The sequence below is a fragment of the Scleropages formosus genome, chromosome 12, assembly GCF_900964775.1.
Source record: "Scleropages formosus chromosome 12, fSclFor1.1, whole genome shotgun sequence".
NCBI lineage: Eukaryota > Metazoa > Chordata > Actinopteri > Osteoglossiformes > Osteoglossidae > Scleropages > Scleropages formosus.
The window spans coordinates 6,578,839-6,601,988 of NC_041817.1; the positions used below are offsets into that span (position 1 = coordinate 6,578,839).

Sequence of the window (23,150 nt, forward strand, 5' to 3'; positions counted from 1 at the left end):
CAGTTTCACAACAGACTGCATTTTGTTGCCCACTAAATGCCATTGACACTGTTGTTTGTTTCGCTTGACTCTAATTGTTGCTGGCTGGACCTCGTCCCAGCCCTCGTATCTTGGGAGGATTTTGGATGGTGAGCTAGCCCAAGATTACATGGTACAGAAAGTTCTAGCGACATGTAAACACTTAGCCTGGGGTTGCTGGCGGAGCGGTTTTGGGAAGGAATGCGGGCTGGGGGATTTGAGCGCCATTGTTTTCTGCTGCTCATGGATTATGGATCAGTTCACAGACGGGACAGGGTGGACGGGGTGGAGCCAAGCTCGCTCGGTACCACCCATACGGTTAAGTCTTCCACATGATTATTCTTCCCTTCCAGCTCAGGGATGCTGTTTTTCAACATATTTCCTCGGGTTGTTTCTGGGGCAGGTCCACGATCACCCTCAGCCTCTGGAATCGTTCCTCTGCCTGCGCCGGTGCTGTCAGCAGCGGACTTCCCATGAAATATTTCTCCAAGCTTTAGAAAGTCAGTAAGCCGGTGGAGAATATTCAATATATTTGATAAATAGCTGCAGAGCTTGGGAGGAAAAAAAAAAAAAAAAAAAACACTGACCTCCATGTCTCAGTGTAACAAAACCTGCTTTGAGAAAATATTTTATCTTATTCAGCACGCTTGCATTAGTCTCTTATTGACACTTTCCTTTATACTCAGTACTCGCTCTAAAGTCACATATAGAATATTTTTTTTATTTAGTACTGTTATATTTCTGTTTTTCTGACAGTTTCTTTTTGCTGTCATATTACTGGACTGTAACATTAATTTCACATTGGAATATTTTCATTCATACCACTGAGCCTAGCATTACAGTCTCAATATTCCTTTTTATGTAGTACTGTAGTATTACAGTGTCACAGTGACATTTTTCTCAGTACTAATGTATTGTAGCTCTTTTGTTAAACCAATAGCAACAGTTTAAATTTATTTTTACCCTTGTAATAGTTTGACACAGAGGGGTGCGATGGCGCAGCGGGTTTGGCTGGGTCCTGCTCTCTGGTGGGTCTGGGGTTCGAGTCCCGCTTGGGGTGCCTTGCGGCGGACTGGCGTCCTGTCCTGGGTGTGTCCCCTCCCCCTCCAGCCTTGCGCCCTGTGTTGCGGGGTTAGGCTCCGGCTCGCCGCGACCCCACTCGGGACAAGCTGTTTCAGTCAGTGTGTGTGTGTGTGTGTGTGTGTGTGTGTGTGTGTGTGTGTGTGTGTGGTTTGACACTGACAGTTTCTTGTCTTCCTTCCAACAGAATGACAAGTATTACTGCGTGTGTCAATTTCTTAGATGAGGATGTGAGGGATGTGTGTAGCGTCTACTCTCATGTGTGTCATGTGATACACAGTTCAAAATAATTCATGTGCGTGAGGAGTGGGGGATGCGGTGGCGCAGTGGGTTTGACCGGGTCCTGCTCTCCGGTGGGTCTGGGGTTTGAGTCCTGCCTGGGGTGCCTTGTGATGGACTGGTGTCCTGTCCTGGGTGCGTCCCCTCCCTCTCCAGCCTTACGCCCTGTGTTGCGGGGTTAGGCTCCGGCTTGCATGCGACCCCACCTGGGACAAGGGGGGCCTTTTTCAAGAGCTGGTCCTGTGGAGCGAAGGCCCTTCCATGCTCACTACACTCACAGCAGAGGACTGTTGTGTGCTCCACTGGAGAAAGAGGAGGAATTAAGCTCCAGGTGATGGGGTCCCCAGGTAGACAAAGGTTTGAAATAATTTTACTAGAAGGTGGTGGGGATCTCACTGTACTTATACATTGCTGAAGCTTTCCAGAAGATTATAGAGCAGCCCAGACCTTTGGTCTCCCTGTTACTGGGCTTTTGGATCTTTTTGGCACCTTTCATCCATGCTGTGGAGCACAGGCTCAGTGTGAAGCATCATACACCCCCTCGCAGTCCTGACAGATGCCGGGATCAGTACCCGTTGGTGTGCCAACCTTTCCTCCGAGAAAACACACTCAGGACATTTACTGCTGCGGTTCTTCTAATTAGAAGCTTGTGAAAACCACAAGACCATTAATGTGATGACACACGAGACAACTCCACATCAGTCAGAACACAACATCTACAGAATATATCGTGTAAACTTGCTAACGCTGCCCTTTCTTTGTTCGCTCTTCTGTCAGCCTTTGAGGCATCATGTTAATTACAGTTAATAACAGTCCTGAGTTGAGTTTATAAAAGCAGGAAGGCTTACAGTAGCACGGTGGACACTGTCCTCTCTCACCGTGTCTCTGAAGAGGCTTACGAGGGACCTGCTGCTTCTCACGTTTTGTGCAGTCTGTCTTTGTGCTACAAAATTTCTGGTTGTATTCTGCCTCCTGAACACGTTCTCAATTTAATTTTTGCCGCCAGCCCGGATGCAACCGGCACCCCCTCCCCCGGCTGGGCTTCCTGACAATGCCATCCGCTCTCAGTGAGTCCGGCTGCCGTCCAGGAGGAACCAGCAGGATGACTCTTTGTGAGAGGACCGGGGCTGATTAGCTGATTAGCACACAGATTGGATTAGGGCCTTTAATTTGTAGCCAGGCCTTGCCCAGCTGGGAAATGTCTCTGTGTGTGTGCGCGCGTGTGTGTGTGTGTGTGTGTGTGTGCATGTGGGGGTGCCATAATGTAGGATCTTTTCCAGTCCTCTTGTGCTGCAGAGCGCACTGCGGAGGGGAGCGCGAGTGTCCCCGTCACACTGCTTGGGACGGCTGCACAGTGCCTCTGCGCTGCTGTTTGAGAGCACCTCCAGCAGCACGGTCTGGGAGAACATCATCCGACTCGCTCTGGACACAGCTAGCGTGCAGTACTGTGCACTGATTTCAGTAGTATATTTATTCCATTGCTTCACAGCTCCATGTTTTAGAGCCAGTGGACTGGGAACATCTTCAGGTCATCAGTAGTCACTACATGTTGAAGTGGCTTGGCGTCCATCATGGACTGGTTATAGCGAGAATGGGGTGGGATTCCACAGTCACAGCTTAGCTAAAACAAACATTTCCTTCCTTTCTGTGTAAAAACGCTGCATTTGGAAGCTTGCATTCCTACTTGCTTATGATCCTTCATAGGGTTGTCCCACAATTTGAAGGGCACAGTTTTTTTTTTTTTTTTTTTTTTTTTGGACACTCTCCAATTACAGTCTTGTTGCTAATGTGCAGATTCATGCATAGACAGCACAACTGTCTGGTTAGGATTTGGAGATCATAGCTGCTGCAGATCAACGGTGCTCCTCTCGTGACAGTACAGTGCGTCGGCGTATAAGCAGATGTTGACCAAGAAGAGGACAGTATTTGGTCTTGTCTGACAGTTCAAGCCTCAAATATCACTGAACTAATTTGGCAGCAGATCTGCTTGGCTTTGGTGACCCTTTATAAAGAAAGTTTTCAAAAAATTGTGAGCGTGTTTGTTTAAGGTCTCTGGACCTCTAGTAGACCTCCTGAAAAGTGGTTACCAAGGAGATGAGCACCCTGTTAATCGGGCCATGTTCTTCTTTCTCAATGTGGTTATTTTAGGACAGGATCTCCATTGCTTCCCTTCTCTAATAGCTGATGCTGCATTCTTCTGCTCTCACCGTGAACAGACAGTGCAGGACCCAGGGGATGGGGTTCATCACGATGTGAACCAATAAACTAAGGCTAGACTACGGGGGTGGGAATTGAGCGCTGCATCTCCACTTCCCAACCTTATGCAGCCTCCTCCCTCTGTGGAGGAAACAGAAAGCCCAGATACAAAGACAAATGGTTGCTGTGTGTGGGACTCTCCTGAGCACGCCCAAACCCACTGCTCTTTCCGGCCCTCTCTACCCCAAGCTTGTCTCCACACAGACCTGGTAGACCTTGAGAACCGCCAACTCATTTCTTAGAATATTTTATCATTCTAAGAAACAAGCTGTGAGCACTAACTGAGTGAATTATTTACTGGGAATTGTGAATAATGTACTACTCACTGGGTCAAGTTATTTAAAAGTAGTATTTAGTTTACTGTGGTGTTCGCTCATCTAATCGGAAGTGGTGTAGGAACAGCAGACATTAAAAATGCATCGGTCGCTTATTTACTGATCACTGTCGGTGACAAACGGGAATAATTAATAGTATAATATATTTATTTGCTCATGTAATTACAATGTATTGTAAATAAGCTCCAAAAAACGAAGCTCGGCTTGAATGTTTTATTCATGTTTAATTCAGCAGCCTTCTATTATAAGCAGACACTTCAGTGAACCTTTGTTTTGAATTGATATGCTGCTCCTTTGTAGAGGAATCCATAACTTTTCACAGAAGAGTGCAGGTTTGAAGCATGTTGAGGAGATCACAGATTGCGCCATTTGAAATATTCAGCGGTGCTCTTCTTCTCCATTGTGCGAGCATCGATGATGCACATACAGCTGCTGTTTGTTTGTCATTAGTAAGTGTCAGTTTTGTTCTCTTCCAGAGAATTCATTAAGCGGTGTCAGGACTTCATTGCCTGATTAGTTGGGAGCCCTTTGTGTGTCAAGACTGTGTAATTAAACATCTAAACAGCAATTAAGATCTGATTCAGAAATCAAAATTTAATCCGGCTCAAATCAAAACACACAACTTTCCCCTGACCGACGCAGCACTGTTGAGACAGGATATGCGGTGTGCTCCAGTGCCGTAGTCTCCCAGGTAGTCTTCCTACTTCTTGAGAGAGTGCTTTAAAGCACCATATAACGGCTGTTTCCAGGGTGTCTCTGCGAGGCAGGTTCGACGAGAAACAGGGCAATTGCGCAGGTTTCCTCTGGACCAGCCCAACAAAGCCCCTGGCACTGCAGCAGGAGCGCAAAGGAAGCACAGCGGAGGCGAGCTTGCGAAGGAAGCGGCACCTGCTGTGAGGAGCCATCCGTAGAGATCCCCTGGTGGGCCTGGGAACGCCCTTGATGAGGATCAACCGGATTCCTGTGGATCAGACTGAAATGCCGGGCACGTTCTCTCTCCATGCTCTTGGGCTCAAGTTACTGCAGTGTGAAACTTTGAAAGGACACAAGGAAAATGCAGTCCCCCCCTTACGAAGGTAATTTGTTCCAATAAAACCCTTGCAAGGTGAATTCTGATAAACTGAAGGCTTATTACCATTAATTTCAATGGGAAACATTTCTTATGCCTTCCCGAGTCCTGAAATTGACACCCATTTATGCTAAATTATCATCAAGTCCCAGTAAAGCTTACACAGTTGCTTCAATAGTCAACACAACATCATAACATGACACGTTCCCTTCGTTAATTACTCTATAATACTTTATGGCTGTTTGTCTCTGTTGTTCACATCTTTTGTAGCTGTACATCTAACAAGTGCACCAAAGCAAACCATACATACGTATGACACTCTGTGTTTGTTTTAATTCAGCCTTTGTTGCAATAAAATAGAAGAGCAGAGACAAAGTAGATGAATGAAGGCAAGCACCCACATTGTCTGAAGCCGCTTGTCCCAAGCGGGGGTCAACAGCAAGCCGGAGCCTAACCCGGCAACACAGGGCGTAAGGCTGGAGGGGACACATCCAGGATGGGACGCCAGTCCATCGCAGGGCACCCCAAGCAGGACTCAAACCCCAGACCCACCAGAGAGCAGGCATAGGCCAAACCCGCTGCTCCACCGCACCCCCTTCAATGGAAACAATGCGGATGACTTCACGCTTGCCAAAGGCGTTGACATTTCCGTAGCCCAAATGGGGAGCCATGACTACCAAGATTATGAGAAGTCAAACGAACAAACAAGGGTTAACGGAGGTGGAGAACTTAAAGTGGGAAAAGTCACAGAATAACCGAAGAAGACCATGGGGCAGCTGTGGTCTCGTGTTGCTCAGCTTTCGAGAGGTGCACGAAATCCACGTTCGGTCCTCATAAATTCGAAATACCTTGTAAACCGAAGTAGGGCTATCAAATGAAACCCCTTGTGAAATCGAGTTCCCGTCTTCTGAACGGACGATCTCAGCATATCGCTGGGTTTTGTCTAGTGACTAGTTGGCTGTTTTTAAGGTATATGTGGGACAAAAAACAAAATCGCACATGGGGAAAAAAAGTTCACCGTGACTTGGTGCATGTTTAAAGGCTCGGAAACTGAAAACGGCTCTATCTCTGCTCCGTCTCAGAACACAGTCCTCCTTGTGCTTATTTCGTTCCTCATGTTCAGTCTGCTTGTGGTCTGGTTGAATGCCGAGGTCCAGCCTCGTGGGATTGATGCCAAGCGTCCTGCTGGTACTTTGAACTCACATGTGGCCAGAGCATCCGTTTTCATCTTGACAGGTTTTGATGGGGAAGGGTCACTTTTGAAAGGGCTGCATTTATATTCTGACCAACATTGCACTGCAGCATTCTTGATTTGGAGAAATATGGCGGCATTAAGCCCCAGGAACAAATTCCCAAAAGACCGTGGCTACATCTAGAAATGTCTGTTTGCATGTTGATTTTTTCGGCGCCTGTGCCTGCTGGTGTATCCCTGCACAGCAGCGCATGAGCGGCATGCGAGCAGAACATGTGTCACTGTCTCACAGGATCCAACATCACCGTACTGTCAACAGTCTTTAGCGCTGCAGTTTAGGCTTAACTGGGAGCGTTGGTGTGAGAAATCGCTGTCGGGACTGAGCGTGGGAATTGTCTCCTCTAAATAAAACATAACTCGGGCTTTTTCATCTAAGATTTTCTGCAGATGTCTGTCTGTCTGTCTGTTTTCTGAACCTGCCCAAAAAGCATCCTCCTCAGTCTAAAGAACGAAGACTTTCCATGCAAACCTGCCGGTTGACTGTCCTGCCCAGCTGGACATACTGTAAGTGGCTTTCTGTCACAGAGTGGAGCTGAAAGACAGAACAAGAACCCTTTCGTTCAGTTTCCCAGGTGTCAGGCATTGTGTGTCTCAGCATCCCGGCTCTCTTGCATTAAAGGTCACTTGATGTTGCTTATGGGTCTGTCCAGCAAATGAAGTGGCTCTTACGGAAGGCTTTGGGATTAAGTACACAAGAGCGCAAAGGCAGAATGGGAAATGGATGACAAAGAAGAGTGACACATTGCTGCCTGGAAAGTGAGATCAGAAGAGACGAGGGGGAGGATTTGGCATCAGGGTGTGCAAAGGGCAAGAGCCGCCAGCAAACCGCAGGCCACAAAGCCTGAACCGCTCCTTCCTTTCCATTAACTGGAAAGATTCTGGCTGCTTGCACCTGGCTCAGTCTGTGCCCCTCGCCCCCTCGCCATGTACCTTGTGTTATCGGGCCCGCCTCCTTTGAGTGGAGGTGGAGCAGAGGTCAGCTTCCGTCTTCATTTCTCGCCCGTTTCTGCAGTCGATTGGGAGACCGCCAGCCGCAGACTCCTCCTGGCTGCAAGTGCTTGGCATCAATAGGCTCTTTGTGAGGCTCTGGCAGCCCGAGTCCAGCAGCAGTGTGCTGTGCTGGGAAGCTGCCATCCATCCGGAGCTCCTCCACGTTCCCGGCCCCGGCCCGAATTTGTCTCCACCTTGGCCTACCCCCCCCACACTGAATTTGATTTATTTCTTTTCTTAGTTTCCTGTCAGCTGCTTTTTTGTGGCGATTCCTACATCGCGTGGAATTTGCCTGCCATTAAATTCCTGTCGCATGATCGCTGGCCCGTCATTATTGGAGCGCTTCATAGAAAGCATCTGGTCAAGGGCAGGAATTATGGGAAGATGGAAAACTCAAGGTTAGACAAATGGACTCTGTAAAAAGATTAATTCTCTGAGGCACTTTAATGATCCTTGCTTGATATGTCAACTAAAATCTGGTGAGCACAGCTGAAGAGATTTTGGGCACCCTTCAAGATGGCAATGACAGGCAGCCTCCCGTTCGCTGGATTACATTGGTGACAGTTAGTATCTCACACAGCAAATGTGAAACTGGCGCACCAGTAAACATTTACCTTACAAAGTGCTGACATTCCAACAACTAACCAGGCAACAAATTATCAAGGAAAGCATACATTCTTACACTGTTCTGGAATAAATTATTGGTTTATTCCATAAGTGTATTTAATCGGCATGGTGGTGCAGTGAGTAGCGCTGCTGTCTCACAGCGCCTGGGTGGTGCGAGAGGACGTGGGTTCAATCCCCACTCGGTCTGTGTGGAGTTTGTATGTTCTTCCTGTGTCTGTGTGGGTTTCCTCTGGGTGCTCTGGTTTCCTCCCACAGTGTAAAAACATGCTGTTCCGTTTCCCCCATAGTGTGTGACTGAGAGAGAGAGTGTGTTCCACTGATGTATGGATGAGTGACCCAGTGTAAGTAGTGTATCTAGCAGTGTAAGTCACCGCGGTGAATAAGGTGTGTGGGCTGGTAACACTACATACAGTTCATTGGAAGTCGCTTTGGACAAAACCATCTGCGAAATAAATAAATGTAAATTTAATGCAATCAACAATGAGAATCAAGAACAGAGACATATGAAAATTGACAAATTTCTGAAAGTTTTACATAAACAAAGACAACTTCATTAATGGCTAAATACCAATGTAAACATTCTATTCTAACATCACACGATACTGTATATTCCCTAGTTTGCCAGTTATTTTAAACAGGATCCAGTTTGGGAGGGCTATGTTTAAACTTTCTTGTTGGGTCTGTTTTTCTTTAAGTTATGTATCGCTGTATGTGTGCCATGCTTAACGTTGTCGGTGAGACACTGTGCGGCTTGTGCTCTTAAGACTCGTGGTTGAGGTCCTGTGGTTCATAAGAATTTAAGCTTTAGATTTGTAAAACTTTACTTGAGGGTATTACTACAGTTTCCTTTGCAGCATCTGAGATTTAAAAGTAACATTTTGGTCAGGACCCGGTTCTGTGCACCACCTGCTTCCCCTGAACAGGAGAAAGGGAGAAACACGTTCATTGTCCGTAAGTGATGAGCTGTTTGCTCTCGACAATCCAAAGAAATGGATTCTCTGTACGTTTGAAGTCCCGTCTCTGATGTATTCCACCGCCGGGATCTTTCCGGCTCGTCGGGCCCCGACGGCTGCTTGCATAATGTGAGGGTGAATATTGCATTGATTGAGATGCCCTTTAATGTTCAGCTTGGTGGATTGTCTCACCTGCAAACATCATCTGCTGTCTCCCTGTCTTTGCTCTTACTCCAAGATTACAGCTGTGGCCAGAGAATTAAACAGCGATGTATGGCGCTCCGGGTCCTGGTTACAGAACGGTTGCGTTTCTTTGTCTAGGTGTAAATATGACCGTTTTTGGAAGTGCTTCCTTTTGGTGACTGGTCCTTCCTTAAAAAGAAGGTTACAGCAAATCACAGTTCTTAAAAAAAAAAAAAAAAAAAAAAAAAAAAAAAACAGAAACTGTTTTAGCTTTGCTATTAATACATTTTTTAACTGATTTGATGTATAATTGGAATTCATTAGACATTTTGCTTGTGGCTTCAAGGCCAAGTGGAGCAACCTCTTTTATCTGTCTACATCAGTACAGTGTTTAATTTATCTTCTATGTAAAGGATGATAGAGGAAGCACAGCCCCACTGTGTGTCCCGTCTTCCCCATCTCTACATATGCTGTAGCATGGTGCGCTCAACTGTGGGATGCGAGTTTTCACACTGTTTTCACACTTCTGTCTGGGCAACACAGCGTGACATCTGATGACTTGTGGAGCACTTCATCCAGCCTCTTTTATAGGGCGTGTTTTGGAGTTTTTTTGTGTAAGGGTGTAATTAAGGAGAAATGAAATGCAGAAACACGCACAAATGCAGGCAGACAGTTTCATTTCCTACTTTTGCAGCCTCTCCGAAAGCCTGTGGTGTGAGTGGGCACCCCCTGCCTCTAATGCTTCATTTGGCAGTTCAGGAGTCCGTAAACACCCTCCCTCTTTCCCACTCGCAATCTGCCCATAGGAGGGTGAAATGGTGCCGTCCAGAAGAACGCTGATCCATTCGCGTCTGGGTGAATAAATAAGGCACAGGTTTTAGCTCAGCTCTATCTGCCCTCTTGGGTCTGACTGGCCAGAATTTCATGCTCGCAAATAAACCTCAAAGCTCCCTACAAGTTCCTTTCGCATTTTACGCAACATGAGAGAGGCTTTGCCTCTGTCGTAGCGGTGCGCTCATCAGTTTCATATAGTGTTGCATTTTCTGAAAACGGGCAAAGCTCGAGGATTGAGCAAACTAGACCACGGTTTACGGAAGGGTGGAGGAGTTCTTGTCTTTTCTCATCACGGGTAGCCTCACAGCTTCTTCTTCTTAAGATCTGAACCCCCCAGCCCCTTCCCATGCACTGCAATCACTGAACACCAGTTGTTAAACTGGCAGATGTAATCTGCAGAGGGAAAAAAAACATCTTTTTTTGTGTGTGTGAATATGGGCCGTGCGATCCGGTCGTCTGTTCTGTGATTACCATGTTAGGTGATCATTTGGGACCAGGGTGTGTCTGTGTATGGACACTTGTTGGTATGCTCCAACACCTTTCCCCCCCCACACACATTCTTTCAGCCCCTAGGGCTGTGAGTCAGATGGTTAAGAACCCCACGCAGCTGAATCGCTTCCAACAGTTTGTTTTGGGTTCTCAGGCTCGTGATCTGTCGCTGTTGGTTGACGGAGGTGACACAGGATGAGCAACTAGCACTGTCAGAATAGGATAAGCATTTAGCCAGGTCTGAACTGAATTTCTGAAGCAGCCAGTTGTGTAATTTGAAATTCTGCTTCTGGCCATCCTCTCCAAGGCTCAGTGAAGTGCCGTTTCAAGATAGTCCAATTGCTCAGGTTTTCTGCCTGACCCCAGTATCGCTGAGGCAAGGGAACAGCATCCTCTTCCGTTGTGTCAAGGCACAAGCAAGTGCTTCCAGAGTGGAAAGAGGAGCCACTTTGTCTCATAGATGATTTAAAGTCATTTGTCGAAACATGGCGAGTTTAGACAGTAGGCGCTATCACGTTGCACTCATCACTGTTTTGTCAAGAGCTTCCCTGTATGGCTGAGAAGATCGAGCAACGGCCAGTTCTTGTAATAAACTGACTTTTTCACGTTCATCAATAGTTGACTAATAGTCGAGTGCTTCACCACAGGCATTCTCCTTAGTCATTAATTGGAATAATGGAGAGCTGACACGCTTTCCAGCAGTGAATTAATTAACAGATTCAATTAAAAATAGTGATTTGACTCTGGCACTGTGGAAAAGTTTCTTCGACTTTCCCCCCAAAAGGTTGTCCGGACGGCCAGAGGAGCCACGAGAGCCGCCGTTGCCGCCGAGGGGCTTCGCTCTTGATACGTGACATGAAAGTGAGGAATTGAGCGAAGAGCGAGGCGGCGACGGTGGATCAATCGCAGCTCCGGAGTCTTTCAGCTGCACTGCATCCTAATCAATGGAACTGGCACTTTTTAGTGTGTTCAAAGGCAAACTCTAAATAAACCAGCCTCCTTCTTAACTCCTTTCCACTCTGTGTTTTTGTTTATTTTCATGGAGTTCTTTTGCATCCATAACACAGCGATCTTTGGCTCACAGGATAGTGGGGTTGACCTGGTGTTGGATGTTGGCTGATTCCCTTGCTGATGTTGTGCCCACATCAATCCTTTATATATACAGATGCTCCTCTACTAACGATGGGGTTACGTTCCGATAAACCCATCGTAAGTGGAAAAATCGTAAGTGGAAAAAGAATACAGTACCGCACCTACCGAACATCATAGCCGAGCCGAGCCTACCTTCAACGCGCTCAGAACACTTACCATAGCCTACATCTGGGCAAATTTAAGCAGGAGACACACAGGGTCGTTTAGTAGACATGATGGGATGCGAAAACACAAAATAAACACTTTCAACACAGTATTGATTCTTTACAGTTGTGGTTGTTTACACTTATTTGTGAGATTGCTACAGGAACTGTGAGCGTGGTTGAGTGGATGCTGGGACTCACTGCCATCGCCCAGCTTCGGGAAAGAGTATCGTACCACACATCGAGAACAGAACAAATTCAAAATATGGATTCTACCGAATGCGTATTGTTATTGTACCATCCTAACTTCGAAAAATCGTAAGGTGGACCATCGTAAGCAGAGGAGCATGTGTATATAAAGGATATATATATATATATATAGACACTTCTTTGTGCAGGATTATGTATTTCTCCTTCGTGGCTCATATGCAAAATAAAAATAAACTGTCAAAATTTGACGGAACAACTTATCATCAAAATTCAAGAGGGATGGTGTGCTCCGTTCTGATTCCTGGTTGTTTTTGCTATCAATAATTGCTCCAAATGCCTTCCTTCCCATTCTCAGTCATAAGGGTGCAGTCGCTGCAGTATCTCTCCATGGCATCAGGCTTGTAGTTGTTTGCGAGTGACGTCAGGCGTTTCCTCCAGCACCCGTATTGTTTGTGTCATGCACACATGAGCCAGGTGGGACTTTTAATCACAAATTCCTTTTCTGGAGCCTGAACAAAATTTAGCTGTATTCAAGGTAGGAAATTAAACCCAGCCACCTGACAAATGTGCGTGCAATTTGGAGTTGTTGAGCAAATTTGTGAAGCTTACCAGTCACAGCTGTGGGCAGAGAGAGAGAGAGAGAGAGAGAGAGAGAGAGAGAGAGCTGACATTTGCTATCAGAACAAGATCACATCATTTCTCCAAGTCTCCATTTCCTGCACTTCATTCCCCATGAATCAGTTGTGTTTTTGGCATTCTCTCTCTGATAGCACACACCACTCACCATTTCCCTTTGAAATATTGTTACCGGGTAACTGAATAAACACACGGACTGGAGATACATCAGATATGGAAAATGTGGCATCGTATTGCAGGTGTAATGATGCTATGAACCATGCAAAATGAAAGAGAACAAGAAGCAGAGGTAAAGAGGCAATATTACAGACTTAAAAAAAAAAAAATTCTCAGTATCTGATCATTTTTACCAAAATGTCCTTTGCCTAGCCTGCTTGCCTTGCTTATGGGTGTATTAGACATGAAACAAAAATGATGTATGTCTCAGTGCTGTGTTGAAAGATGACTTCACAGTGACAGCCTCTATTCAGTGTATCTCCATCTCCAGACAACTTTTTTGTGATGTTCCTACCCTCACTGATGCCTTGTTCCTCCCCCAGGAGCAGAGCCCCAGTAACCAGACATCCCTGGCGATGATGCAGGAGCCGCAGGAGGTGGTGGAGGAGACCGTGACCATTGAGGAAGACCCAGGCACCCCAACTTCCCATGTGTCTGTGGTCACTTCCGATGATGGAACCACACGCCGCACAGAGACCAAGGTACAGAGGCATTGCACCTCATTTTAAATCACTCCTGTGCCCTTATGTTGGAATGACTCAACTGCACTCTGTCTGAAAGGCTAATGCTTTTGCATTTCACTGCGTGGGTGCCATGTCCCGTTCAGTTCGTAGGTCCCTCAAGTTCTTGAGCTGGAGAAATTTCTTGCTATTCACTTGCTCAGCGGGGAACATATACACAAACGCAAACAAACTTAATTCCACGTAATTACACAGTTTAGCCACAGTTTCCAGCACTTTGCAGCGCAAAAGGGGATGGTGAGTGAGTGAACGTTGCTGTGTCACCGTGTTGTCACCACGACGAGGTTAAAGTTACAGGGAAAGTGTTACTTTTTTTTGATGGCCATCATGTGGCTCTTACACCGGCTGTTACTTTAATTACTTTCATCCTAATTGACATATATTTTATACAGAAGTTTACCGAAGATACTTAAACAGTAATTTTTTCGTTTAGCCATTGAGCTGACAGTCTTCTCTAAAGCAACTACATACAGTCATTTCATTGACTTATGCAGCTGGGTAATTTTTACTAGAACAGTTCAGGGTAAATACCTTGATCAAGGGTACTACAGCAGGAGAGGGGATTCAAACCTGGGATCGTAGGAGTGGAAGGCAGCATCTCTAGCCATTCTGCTACCTGTTTCTTTCTTACCCGTCTATTTGTAGAGCAGGACACCTTGTTTTAGGACATATTTCGGTCTGTGGTTTAGGACCATTTCTGTGAATTGAACATGCAGAGCTTTCACGATACATCCAGTTCTTGAACCACTATCTCAGTTCAATTTTCCAGGGAACTGCTTCTTCTCTCTTCTCTCTTGTTCACTCTCCTGTTTTCTCTCCCTCAGTCCCTCAGTGCTTCCCATTTGCACTTTTTTACTGACCACTTCGTGGAAAGGCATGTATTGTTACAAAAATGTACATTTCTAGAGACCTTTCTATAAGTCACACTCTGCTTTTTTTTGTAATTCCTCGGTTAAGGACACGTCCACAAGTGTGAAGGTGAGTGGAAAATTTCCCTTTATCCTATCAGCTCAGCTCACGTCAAGCCATTAACATGCACATGTTGCTTGAGAGCACCCGAGTGTGACCTGGAACATTAGTATCTGCAGGGACCAGGTGAGCCCACCGCGGCAGAGCTTGTGTAGATTAGAGAGCTCACCTCACATGTGTGCTGAGATCTAGCCCTGGGGATGGAAGAGCTGTGCCGGTTGGCTGGAATCTGAAAGCACCCATAATCCCCCAGTCATGGTGTGCAGCATGCAGGGGAAGGCTTATTCCTCCATATCCAACCCATTGGACCTCACTGCTTGTTTTTCCTGCAGTGGTGCCAGGTGAAAATTTTGCCGTAAATGTGCCCAACTCCGTTGGGGAGCGGGGAGTGACGAGGATATGAGGTTCAGAAATCATAATGGAAGGGAAAAAACTAATCTTGTCATAAGGTGAGCGTGCAGAAGGTCTAGTTAACCTGGCTGCAGAGCAGTGACGGTTATGTGATGTTTAGAAAACCTGGTCACGCTCACCATGATTTATACACTCACTTCAGCTCACTGCAAGGCATTCAGTCCACAATGCGATTCTTTTGTTGCATGCTGAACGTCTCCTCAGACTGCTACCAGATTTTTTTTTCTTTCATTTCTCCACATTTCAGAGCAAATGTTTTCATGCCTTCTGCTGTTGCTCCTAGAGAAATAAAACTGGCGCGTAAACGGCCACGGAGTGCCTGTTTAAGTGCAGTCTGAATGCTAAACTCTAAAGGAATTAGTCATTTAAGTGTTGTGTCTGCGTGCCTGGTGGGTGGGACCTTCTTCCGAATTCATCTCCCTGCTTTGAGCATGGTCCAGTCCCACTTGGCAGAGCTGACGTGAGAAGCTTCTACTGTATTGCAGAGTGGTAAACAGACAAAACTGATACCTGTTTCCTGTTTTAATGCATATTATACCTCTCATGGATTTAATGGCATAGCGCAGGTAAACTGACCTGATGCCGAAGTAGAGGCTACAATATGTAGTGCTTAAGAGTAGGGACTGATTCAGTAATTTTCCAGAACAGAAGGACCTGAAGGAATTTTCTTCTGGGCTGTTTTCAGAACAGCTGACCTTAACAAAAAGTATGAATGCCCTTTGTCTACGTATAATGAGCGAGTGTAACTGCGGCTGGTGGGCCAGGTCACTTTGTCTTGTAAGGTCATATTAAAAACATTTATATTGCTGTTTGGTGATCAGCTCTGCCCCATTCATCTCTAGATTACAAAGGTGGTTAAAACCATCACCCGCCGTACCTTCCACCCAGTGACAGCGACTGAGCCACTAGCAGGGTCCAAACCATCAACTCCCACCCCATCGGAGACAGATGCAGTAAAGGCTTCCGATTGGTTTGGTTTGGCTTGGCTTGACTTGACCTAACACAAGTACTAACACACAGCTGTTGTGTCCATTCCCTTTACAGTGTGGTCTAATTGCCAGTCCCCACAAAGTTAGACAGCTTGCTCTTTCTGATACTGGAGATCTTTCCTTACATGTTGAGAGATGACCTTCAGTTAAGAGTGAAATGGGAAAACTACTCAAACTTTAAATCCAATGCCAAGAGAAGCAACAGATCACAAAACTATCACCTGTTTTACCTTCTACCCAGTGACCAAGACACTAGTGGGATCCAACCTAGCAATCCCACCCTCTGATCTCATTGCCTCTTCTGCTAACCACTGTAACATGACTTGGGATGACCTGTTAAACTTTAACACCACACATGGATGGGCAAAACTTGTGGCGATGCATCCCAAAGGAATGGGCGCATGGGGGGCATATAGAACATGCTGCTTGAGTCAACATGCTGTTGGCTGTGGAGTTTAAAGCATTTGTCCTTAGTATGCTCTCAGCTGACTTCTTGGAGTATTCCAAAGTTTGAATAAATATGAATTATCCCTGAAAGTCACCCTGGACAAAGGTGGTAGCTAAACAAACAAATAAAGGCAAAGTCTTAAAGGGCTCTATAGTCCAGAGCTCTCCCGCTTCGGTCGCCAACAGTTTGGATGGTTTGTCAGAGTGACTTGTGAGCCTGGTTTCGAGAAACATCCCATTTCTTCTACTTCACCTTCCTATGAGAGGCGTTCTGGGGCTCCACTGTGCTTATATGGTCACAGTAAATGAAAATCAAATACATTAGATCAGCCGTCCTGTTATTTCAGGACCCCTGTGGCATGAGCTCAAGTTGTTGAATGAAGATAAAATCCAAACGAGACTGTTTTAAGAATAGAAAAAGTTATCATATGCAATTTGCATCCAAAGAACGCCCAGTTAAATGCACCAGGGTGCCTTTTGCATATCGTAGTCCACTTCCCCATCTCACTTAAATTTAAAGGCAGTCTTTTTTTCCAAGAATTTTTGAGTGGGAATTATTTTTCAGAACTGTTGGAACCACTTAAATTAGTGCTTTACCTCTCGTTAGTGAAGTTTGAAACGACAGAAGCCAAAACAAGCAAAAATCATCCTTGCGAAATGTTCATGAAAAATTGATAGACGGGGGCCAAGTATCAGACTGAGTTCAACAAGACAGCTCTAATGAGAACGCTTGTGTGTGACAATTTTTATTTCTAATCTGAGCTAACTTTTAAATAGCCGCACTGTTTCTCTAGCCTCCTCTTAGAAGACCGAAATACCAGTTGTTCTATAACAGCTTTCTTGCGGCTGCACGAGATTTTCAAAGCAGTGTGTTGTATACTGTTTTTAATTATTGTTCTAATGGAGATTTTCTGGAATAGATGTTCTGTAGATTGAAATTGCACGAAAAGCTACCCCACACAGGACAACACTTAAATCCTATTCAGAATGCCAGAGTAATTAGTCCTTACCAGCCACTTTTTTTCCTTAGAGGAATGCATTGCCGCAGAAAAAAAGAATTCATTATTACTAGGAAGAAACTGGGCTGCAAAATTGGATTTCGTATCAGTTCTGAAGTCAGGAAGCGAGACTTGACACTTTATGACAGCTGGACGCGTTTTATGCTCCGAGACAGAGCAAATTGTATAACTGAGACACAGACTGCACACTGCCGCAGTCCATCAGCTATGATCTGTATAAACAGTACAGCTATTTTAGATGTATATTCTATTTATATAAATAATACAAGTCTGAATGCCTTGAGCACAGAGTAGTTTCCATTAGCTGCATGAGTTTGCATTGTGTAAAAATGTATTGCTTAGTTAATGGTTCAGATGGCAGTGATGGTTTCTGTGGCAATACAGAAGTGGGATTTTCTATCATTACTTTTTATTTTGTGGGAGGACTTTACGGTCTTTCGATATTTCTGTCTGTACTGGCAAAATCATCTGATTGCTTTTTTGGGGCTCTGAGACACATGAAGCTGAAGCAGAACTCCATGTGAGCCACCTGGTACAGTGAACCCGAGTGTACAGTGGTGATAATGAGATCCACAGTTGCCTGCGTTCAGGAGGGACCACCCTTCACACCAGAAAACAGACTGCTTCCGAGACCCTGCATTATTTTGGCCTTTTCAGGAAGAACAAGCGTGATATGTAGCGTCAGTGATTGGGATTTGTCACATCACACAGCGCTGTCCGTGCATGACCCTTGTGCGTGCTTTGCGGTGCCTGCTGTTTCCGGTTCACACATTTATGTTCCACGTGCTGAAAGCAGGAAGGACGATCTGCTCATTTCATGCTGCTGGATGTTTGTGATAAGTAGCATTGCTTACGGTATGGCATCTTGCTGACCGGTTTGGAGTGTCTGCAGCCCTGTGCCACATTGCGCCCCCTTCCCTTCAAAGTGTGCCAAAAGACCTGTCGCTCTCCCCCCGCAGGTCACCAAGATGGTGAAGACGGTGACAACGCGGACCGTGCGGCAGGTTCCACTGGGGCCCGACGGCCTACCCCTCCCTGACGGCACGCCCCCGCTGGCCAGCTACACAGACTCCATCGACCGGCGCTACATGAAGAACGGAGATCGCTTCATGACACCCCAGGCAACCTCCACACTAACACGCTCCTACAACAACTACAGTGACTCCTACGGCGACACGCCCGAGGCTCAGTACCGGCACTACGGCATCCACGATGGTTTCGGTGACCTGTCTGACAATTACGGTAGTCTGTCAAGAGGCATTAACTACCGGCCCCGCTACCCGTACATGCCCACTGGCGGCTACCGGCCGGAAAATAGCTACACCCTGCCCATCCGCAAGGACGACTACGGTCACGTGGCACAGCCCCAGGTGCCCATGGGTGGCGGTGGTGGCAGCGTAGACCTGAACCGCTCCCAGCCCGAGCGCTTTCAGCCTGAGCCGTACGGCCTGGAGGATGACCGCCGCAGCCTGGGCCCAGATGAGGAGGAACCCTACGACCTGGAGCCTGACTACTCCACCGCTAACCGCCGGGGCAGGCCAGTGAGGGAGCCAATCAGAGAGACCCCTCGCATCAGGTGACCAAAACATGGCAGACCCTGCCTCCATCTATCTCCCTCACTCACAATCTATCCAGTTCCAAAAGCTTGTATTGCCTTGAAGTATTTCTCACGCGCATGTGTTTTTTATCAGTGTGTTCAGGAGAACATTCACGTTTACCGTATCTGTGGAGATAAATGTTTGAGCCTCGTGCGTTTTTATTTAGCTATGCGAGGCGCCTGAATAACTCATGAGGAGAAATCTTTTTGCAGCGCAAGAAAGGGCCCGTTTTGAAACGCCGCAGAGGAGCGCAGCGTCACATTCGTATAAATAGATCACTTCTTCTCACTGAGAGATGAAAGCAGGGCTTCGAAAGACGGTCGTCATGTAAGTGCTGTTTCAGCGCGGGCGACACAGAAACGTGCGGAAAAGATCCTCATTTGTCCCATCCCAGATGGAGCTCTGAGCCAGTCCCCCGGTGTGGCACCGATGGGGGCCAAGCCGTTGCCTGTCCACCAGCTGCCAGTTTCTCCTGGACCACTGATCGACCAAAACAATTCCTTGTTCAGCTTTATAAAGGACCCTTCCCTCCTAGATTAAAGCATTAAATATTTCTCAGTAAATGCACAACACAACCAAAGAACTGCTAACACCGACATTAGCGGCGTTCTATACTGCGCTGTGTTCCAACAAGATCACCTTCTTCATCTTCTACACGCGTGGAGACCAGTGATGTGTGCCGGATGGTTTTAGTACACTTTTCGGTGCATTTCTTCAGGGGCGGCGTGGAGTGTACTGGTCAGAGGTACAGCGTCCGTTCAAAGGGTCCGAGTTTGAATCCCACTTCCTGCTTTAGTGACGTTGATCGAGGTGCTCGCTCCGAATTGCATCAGGAAAAATGATTACATGTAAATGAGTAAATTGTAAATTGCTTTGAAGAATAGCTGAATGAAAAAACGTAAGGTTTGCTGGCACTACGCGTTGGAGGAACCGGGGTGAGCACTGTGGGAGAAGTCTTGAGCTGGAGAGATGTTTGGGCTGGAGCCTCTTACTGCTGTGCAGAAGGAAATGATGCAGAGGCTGTTGCTGGCTCATCTGTGTACCCCTCCCTGCTCCTAATTAAGTCCTCACACGTTCTTCCGAAGTTCAAAAGCAGATGAGCCGGACACGCTGATTTCTGTGTCGTTGGGGGGCAGGGGCGTGCAGATAAGTGGCGCGTCCCTTTAATCAGGTCCTCCGTGTGCGGGAAGGAGCAGGCGCTCGGGGTGAGTCAGCGTGCACGGCAGCCGGCTCGCGGAAGCGCCGTGACTCTCATTTGTGTGCAAGTTTGGAAACACACACCCACCCCAGGATTCCGGGCCAGCCAAGGGAGTCGCTAATGAAGCTGTGTTTGTGTGTTATTGTGTGTGTGTGTGTGTGCGAGAGAGAGAGAGAGAGAGAGAGAGAGAATTGACAGCACAGTCATTGTGGGAGATGCTGGCGTACTGAGCTAGTAGATGGCCTTCTATCGGACCTATGCAGTAACAGATGCTTCTGAGCGCAAGGCTTTACCAGAGGTGCCTTTCACAGTTGTTTTTTTTAACATCTCTCTTTCTTTGGGCTGTGCAGGAACAAACCGGTTCTATTTCCAAGGAGCCCCTCTGCTTTTACTTCATTCCTTTAATAACAGGCATTGAGAAAAATGGATGTAATGAAACTGAGAATTAAAGTGTTTTAAGTGGGGCCTTGTGTCAAATCAGTTACAGTCCTTTAATTATAGAGCAAAAAAGGCAGAATTAAGATGTCTGCCAGGAGGTGGTTCTGCATTATGGACTTCAGTGTTTCAGGCAGGGACATGAGCTCCAAGCACCCTGCTCCTCCCTGCTCCTCTCTGGAGGGCTGTCACTGTGATTAATGGCTGCTTTTAAACACTGTCCCTGCCCAGCAGTGGGGTCTTTCCCACTGGTCCCTAATGGCGCCTCTCTGCTGTCGCGAGGCGCAGCGAATGGCCCGATGGATGGCACTGTCGCGTTGACCTCGGGGGTCAGCCGTGGTGTTCCCTACTACCCCTGCTTTCCTTTCGCTCGTTTGTCCACGTCACACCTGTGTCCCCATTTTTCCCTACTGGGGTGGACAAGATGCAGACTGGGGAAGAAAGGTTTGTTTTGCTGCAGGCGACGATCGAATGACAGCCCTGTTCAGCCCCCATCTGTCAAACTCCGCTGTAGAAAAAGCAAAAGCACAAATCGCAACGATAGAGATGGATATAAAAACACAGAACATTAAATTCTTTCCATGTAATTACATCCCATTAAATAGAATGATAACATGTTTATGATTCCCTGAAGATCTTCTAGGGTACGCAACAATCTTGTTTTTTTTTTTTTTTAAATCCAGAAACAAGCAATTCCTTACTCTGACATTCTGTGAGTATAGTCACAAGTATGCAAGAGAGAAGGAGAGAAAAAAACCACAAGGAGTGGCACGACGCTGCACGTTTTTCTCGGGCAGCAGATGCTGCAGAGGTCAGAGGTGCCGCCTTGCACTCGAAGAACACAGGCTTCAATCCCACCTCCTGCTGTAGTTCCCTTTACCGAGGTATTTACCCTGAACTGATACAGTAAAATTGTCCAGCTGTATAAATTAAATCTTTGCTGAAGAAGCTTTGGAAAAAAGGCATCAGCTAAATAATATTTGAATGTGTTGCCGGGGGGGGGTCACGGTGGCGCCGTGGGTTTGCCCGGGTCCTGCTCTCCGATGGGTCTGGGTTTGAGTCCCGCTTGGGGTGCCCTGTGGCAGACTGGCATCCCGTTCTGGGTATGTCCCCTCCACCTCCAGCCTTATGCCCTCTGTTGCCAGGTTAGGCTCCGGCTCCCCGCGACCCCGCATGGGACAAGCGATTTCAGACGATGTGTGTGTGTATTTCCGGGGTGAAAAGTGAGAGGGTCCCTCAGTGTAAACTGAGGAAGCAAGTAGCCGCCAGGAGTGAGGTGTCCCTGGAGGGCCTCTGCTGTGGTGGTCCAGGTTCCTGCATCCTCACATCCCAGGAACAGACCGCTCCCCTCTATGTGGTAACATCCTATATGCAGACAGTTTGTATTTCTATTTCTGATCTATATGAATTCAGTATGTTGTATTTATGAGCGCATGTTATAGCTTGCTTGCTTCTTTTTCCGAGACATATGTCTTGCAGTCATTTTCGGTAGCTTCCAGAAGCAGTAACCGCAGGCATGGCAGCCATAGGCTTCATTATATGCTGAATGAGTAGCTGCTTCTGTAAATGAGGAGGGAAACGTGGCAGTGTTATTGCTGTGGGTGGGAAACAGCCGTGTGGGTTTGTGGCGTTTCACACTTTGACTGCTGGGTGGATCCCCGTATGAGCTGAGATTACTTCGAGCACTTTCTAGTTGACATCAAATTCCTCATACTTCTTCCTGTGAGCAACTTAGTGAAGCGTGTCTTGCATTTTTGCCAATGGAAACGTGTAAGCTAAATACTAGTTAAGATAATACTTAATTAATCCCTGTAGGAAAATTCAGACACCTCAGCTTAACATGGCACATAACAACAGACGTGATACATAACAAGAATGTTTACAGTTACACCAACAAAATGACAGATATCAAAATAAATGATGAAAACAATTAAATCAACTTTTATACTAGAGTTTTACAAGTTTTACAGTTATACTAGAACAATAAGTAGATAAAACCAGTGCAATGACCGGTGCTCAAGGTAGTCAGTAATAGTAATTACGAATAGCCGACACGGCAGAGACATTCCTCCACGATTGCCTCTCCAGACACACTTTAAAGTTTGATTTCAGTTACAGTCAGACGACCCCTCTAAGCTAATGCAGATCAAACCAAACCTCCTGTCATCAAGCCTTCGGTGCATCGGCAAGAGTAGTGTCCACACCCTGCGCTGTCGGTCATCTTCAAAGATTCTTGAAACACCATCCAGAATGTCCAGCTCTTCACAAAGTTCTCTCGGTATTTCATTTGCTTCTTCAGCCAAGTGTCAATTGCCTGTACAAGTGCTCCTGAACTTAATACAACTGGACAGAAGTCCATAAGTAACTCAATTTTTTTTTTCTAAAACCAAAGTCTTTTAACCACTGAGTTGCAATAAATGGAAGATTTAAAATATAGATATCCCTTGATTTTATTTAATGGTTAGGTTTTGTGAAAACCTCAAATAAACCTGTAAGTAAAAAAAAGCTCTAAGATGTTTTGCAATGTTTTTATTAAACTCAAATGACAATAAAATTACTGAAAATGGAAAAAACATAATTTCCACAACTTCCTAATCAATCTCAGTGGTTGATTGATCATCCCTTTAAGTAAACCAATATTTGTCAGCTTCTGGCCATTTTCAAATTCATTATCTATACTATCAGAAAAACTTAATAGTACAAAGATACCTTGCTTTATTTGCTGGGTGGGTTCTACAAAAGTTCAGAATAAAGCAAACATATTTTTAAATTCAAAAATAAATTTAAATTTAAAAAATATTTTCTTCACAAACACCTTTTTTGATACAGACTGATTAATTA

At 46.1% G+C, this 23,150-nt stretch overlaps 1 protein-coding gene across 10 annotated transcripts in view; it reads left to right on the top strand.

Moving 5' to 3' along the window:
- Positions 1-23,150, top strand: part of arvcfb (ARVCF delta catenin family member b) — a 159,392-nt gene that overhangs the window by 94,009 nt on the left and 42,233 nt on the right. For all 10 annotated transcript variants that reach the window (XM_018762494.2, XM_018762500.2, XM_018762501.2 and 7 more), the window contains 2 exons: positions 13,046-13,204; positions 18,038-18,654. In XM_018762494.2, the coding sequence (XP_018618010.1) occupies positions 13,046-13,204; positions 18,038-18,654 (776 nt within the window). The remainder of the gene's footprint in view (positions 1-13,045; positions 13,205-18,037; positions 18,655-23,150) is intronic.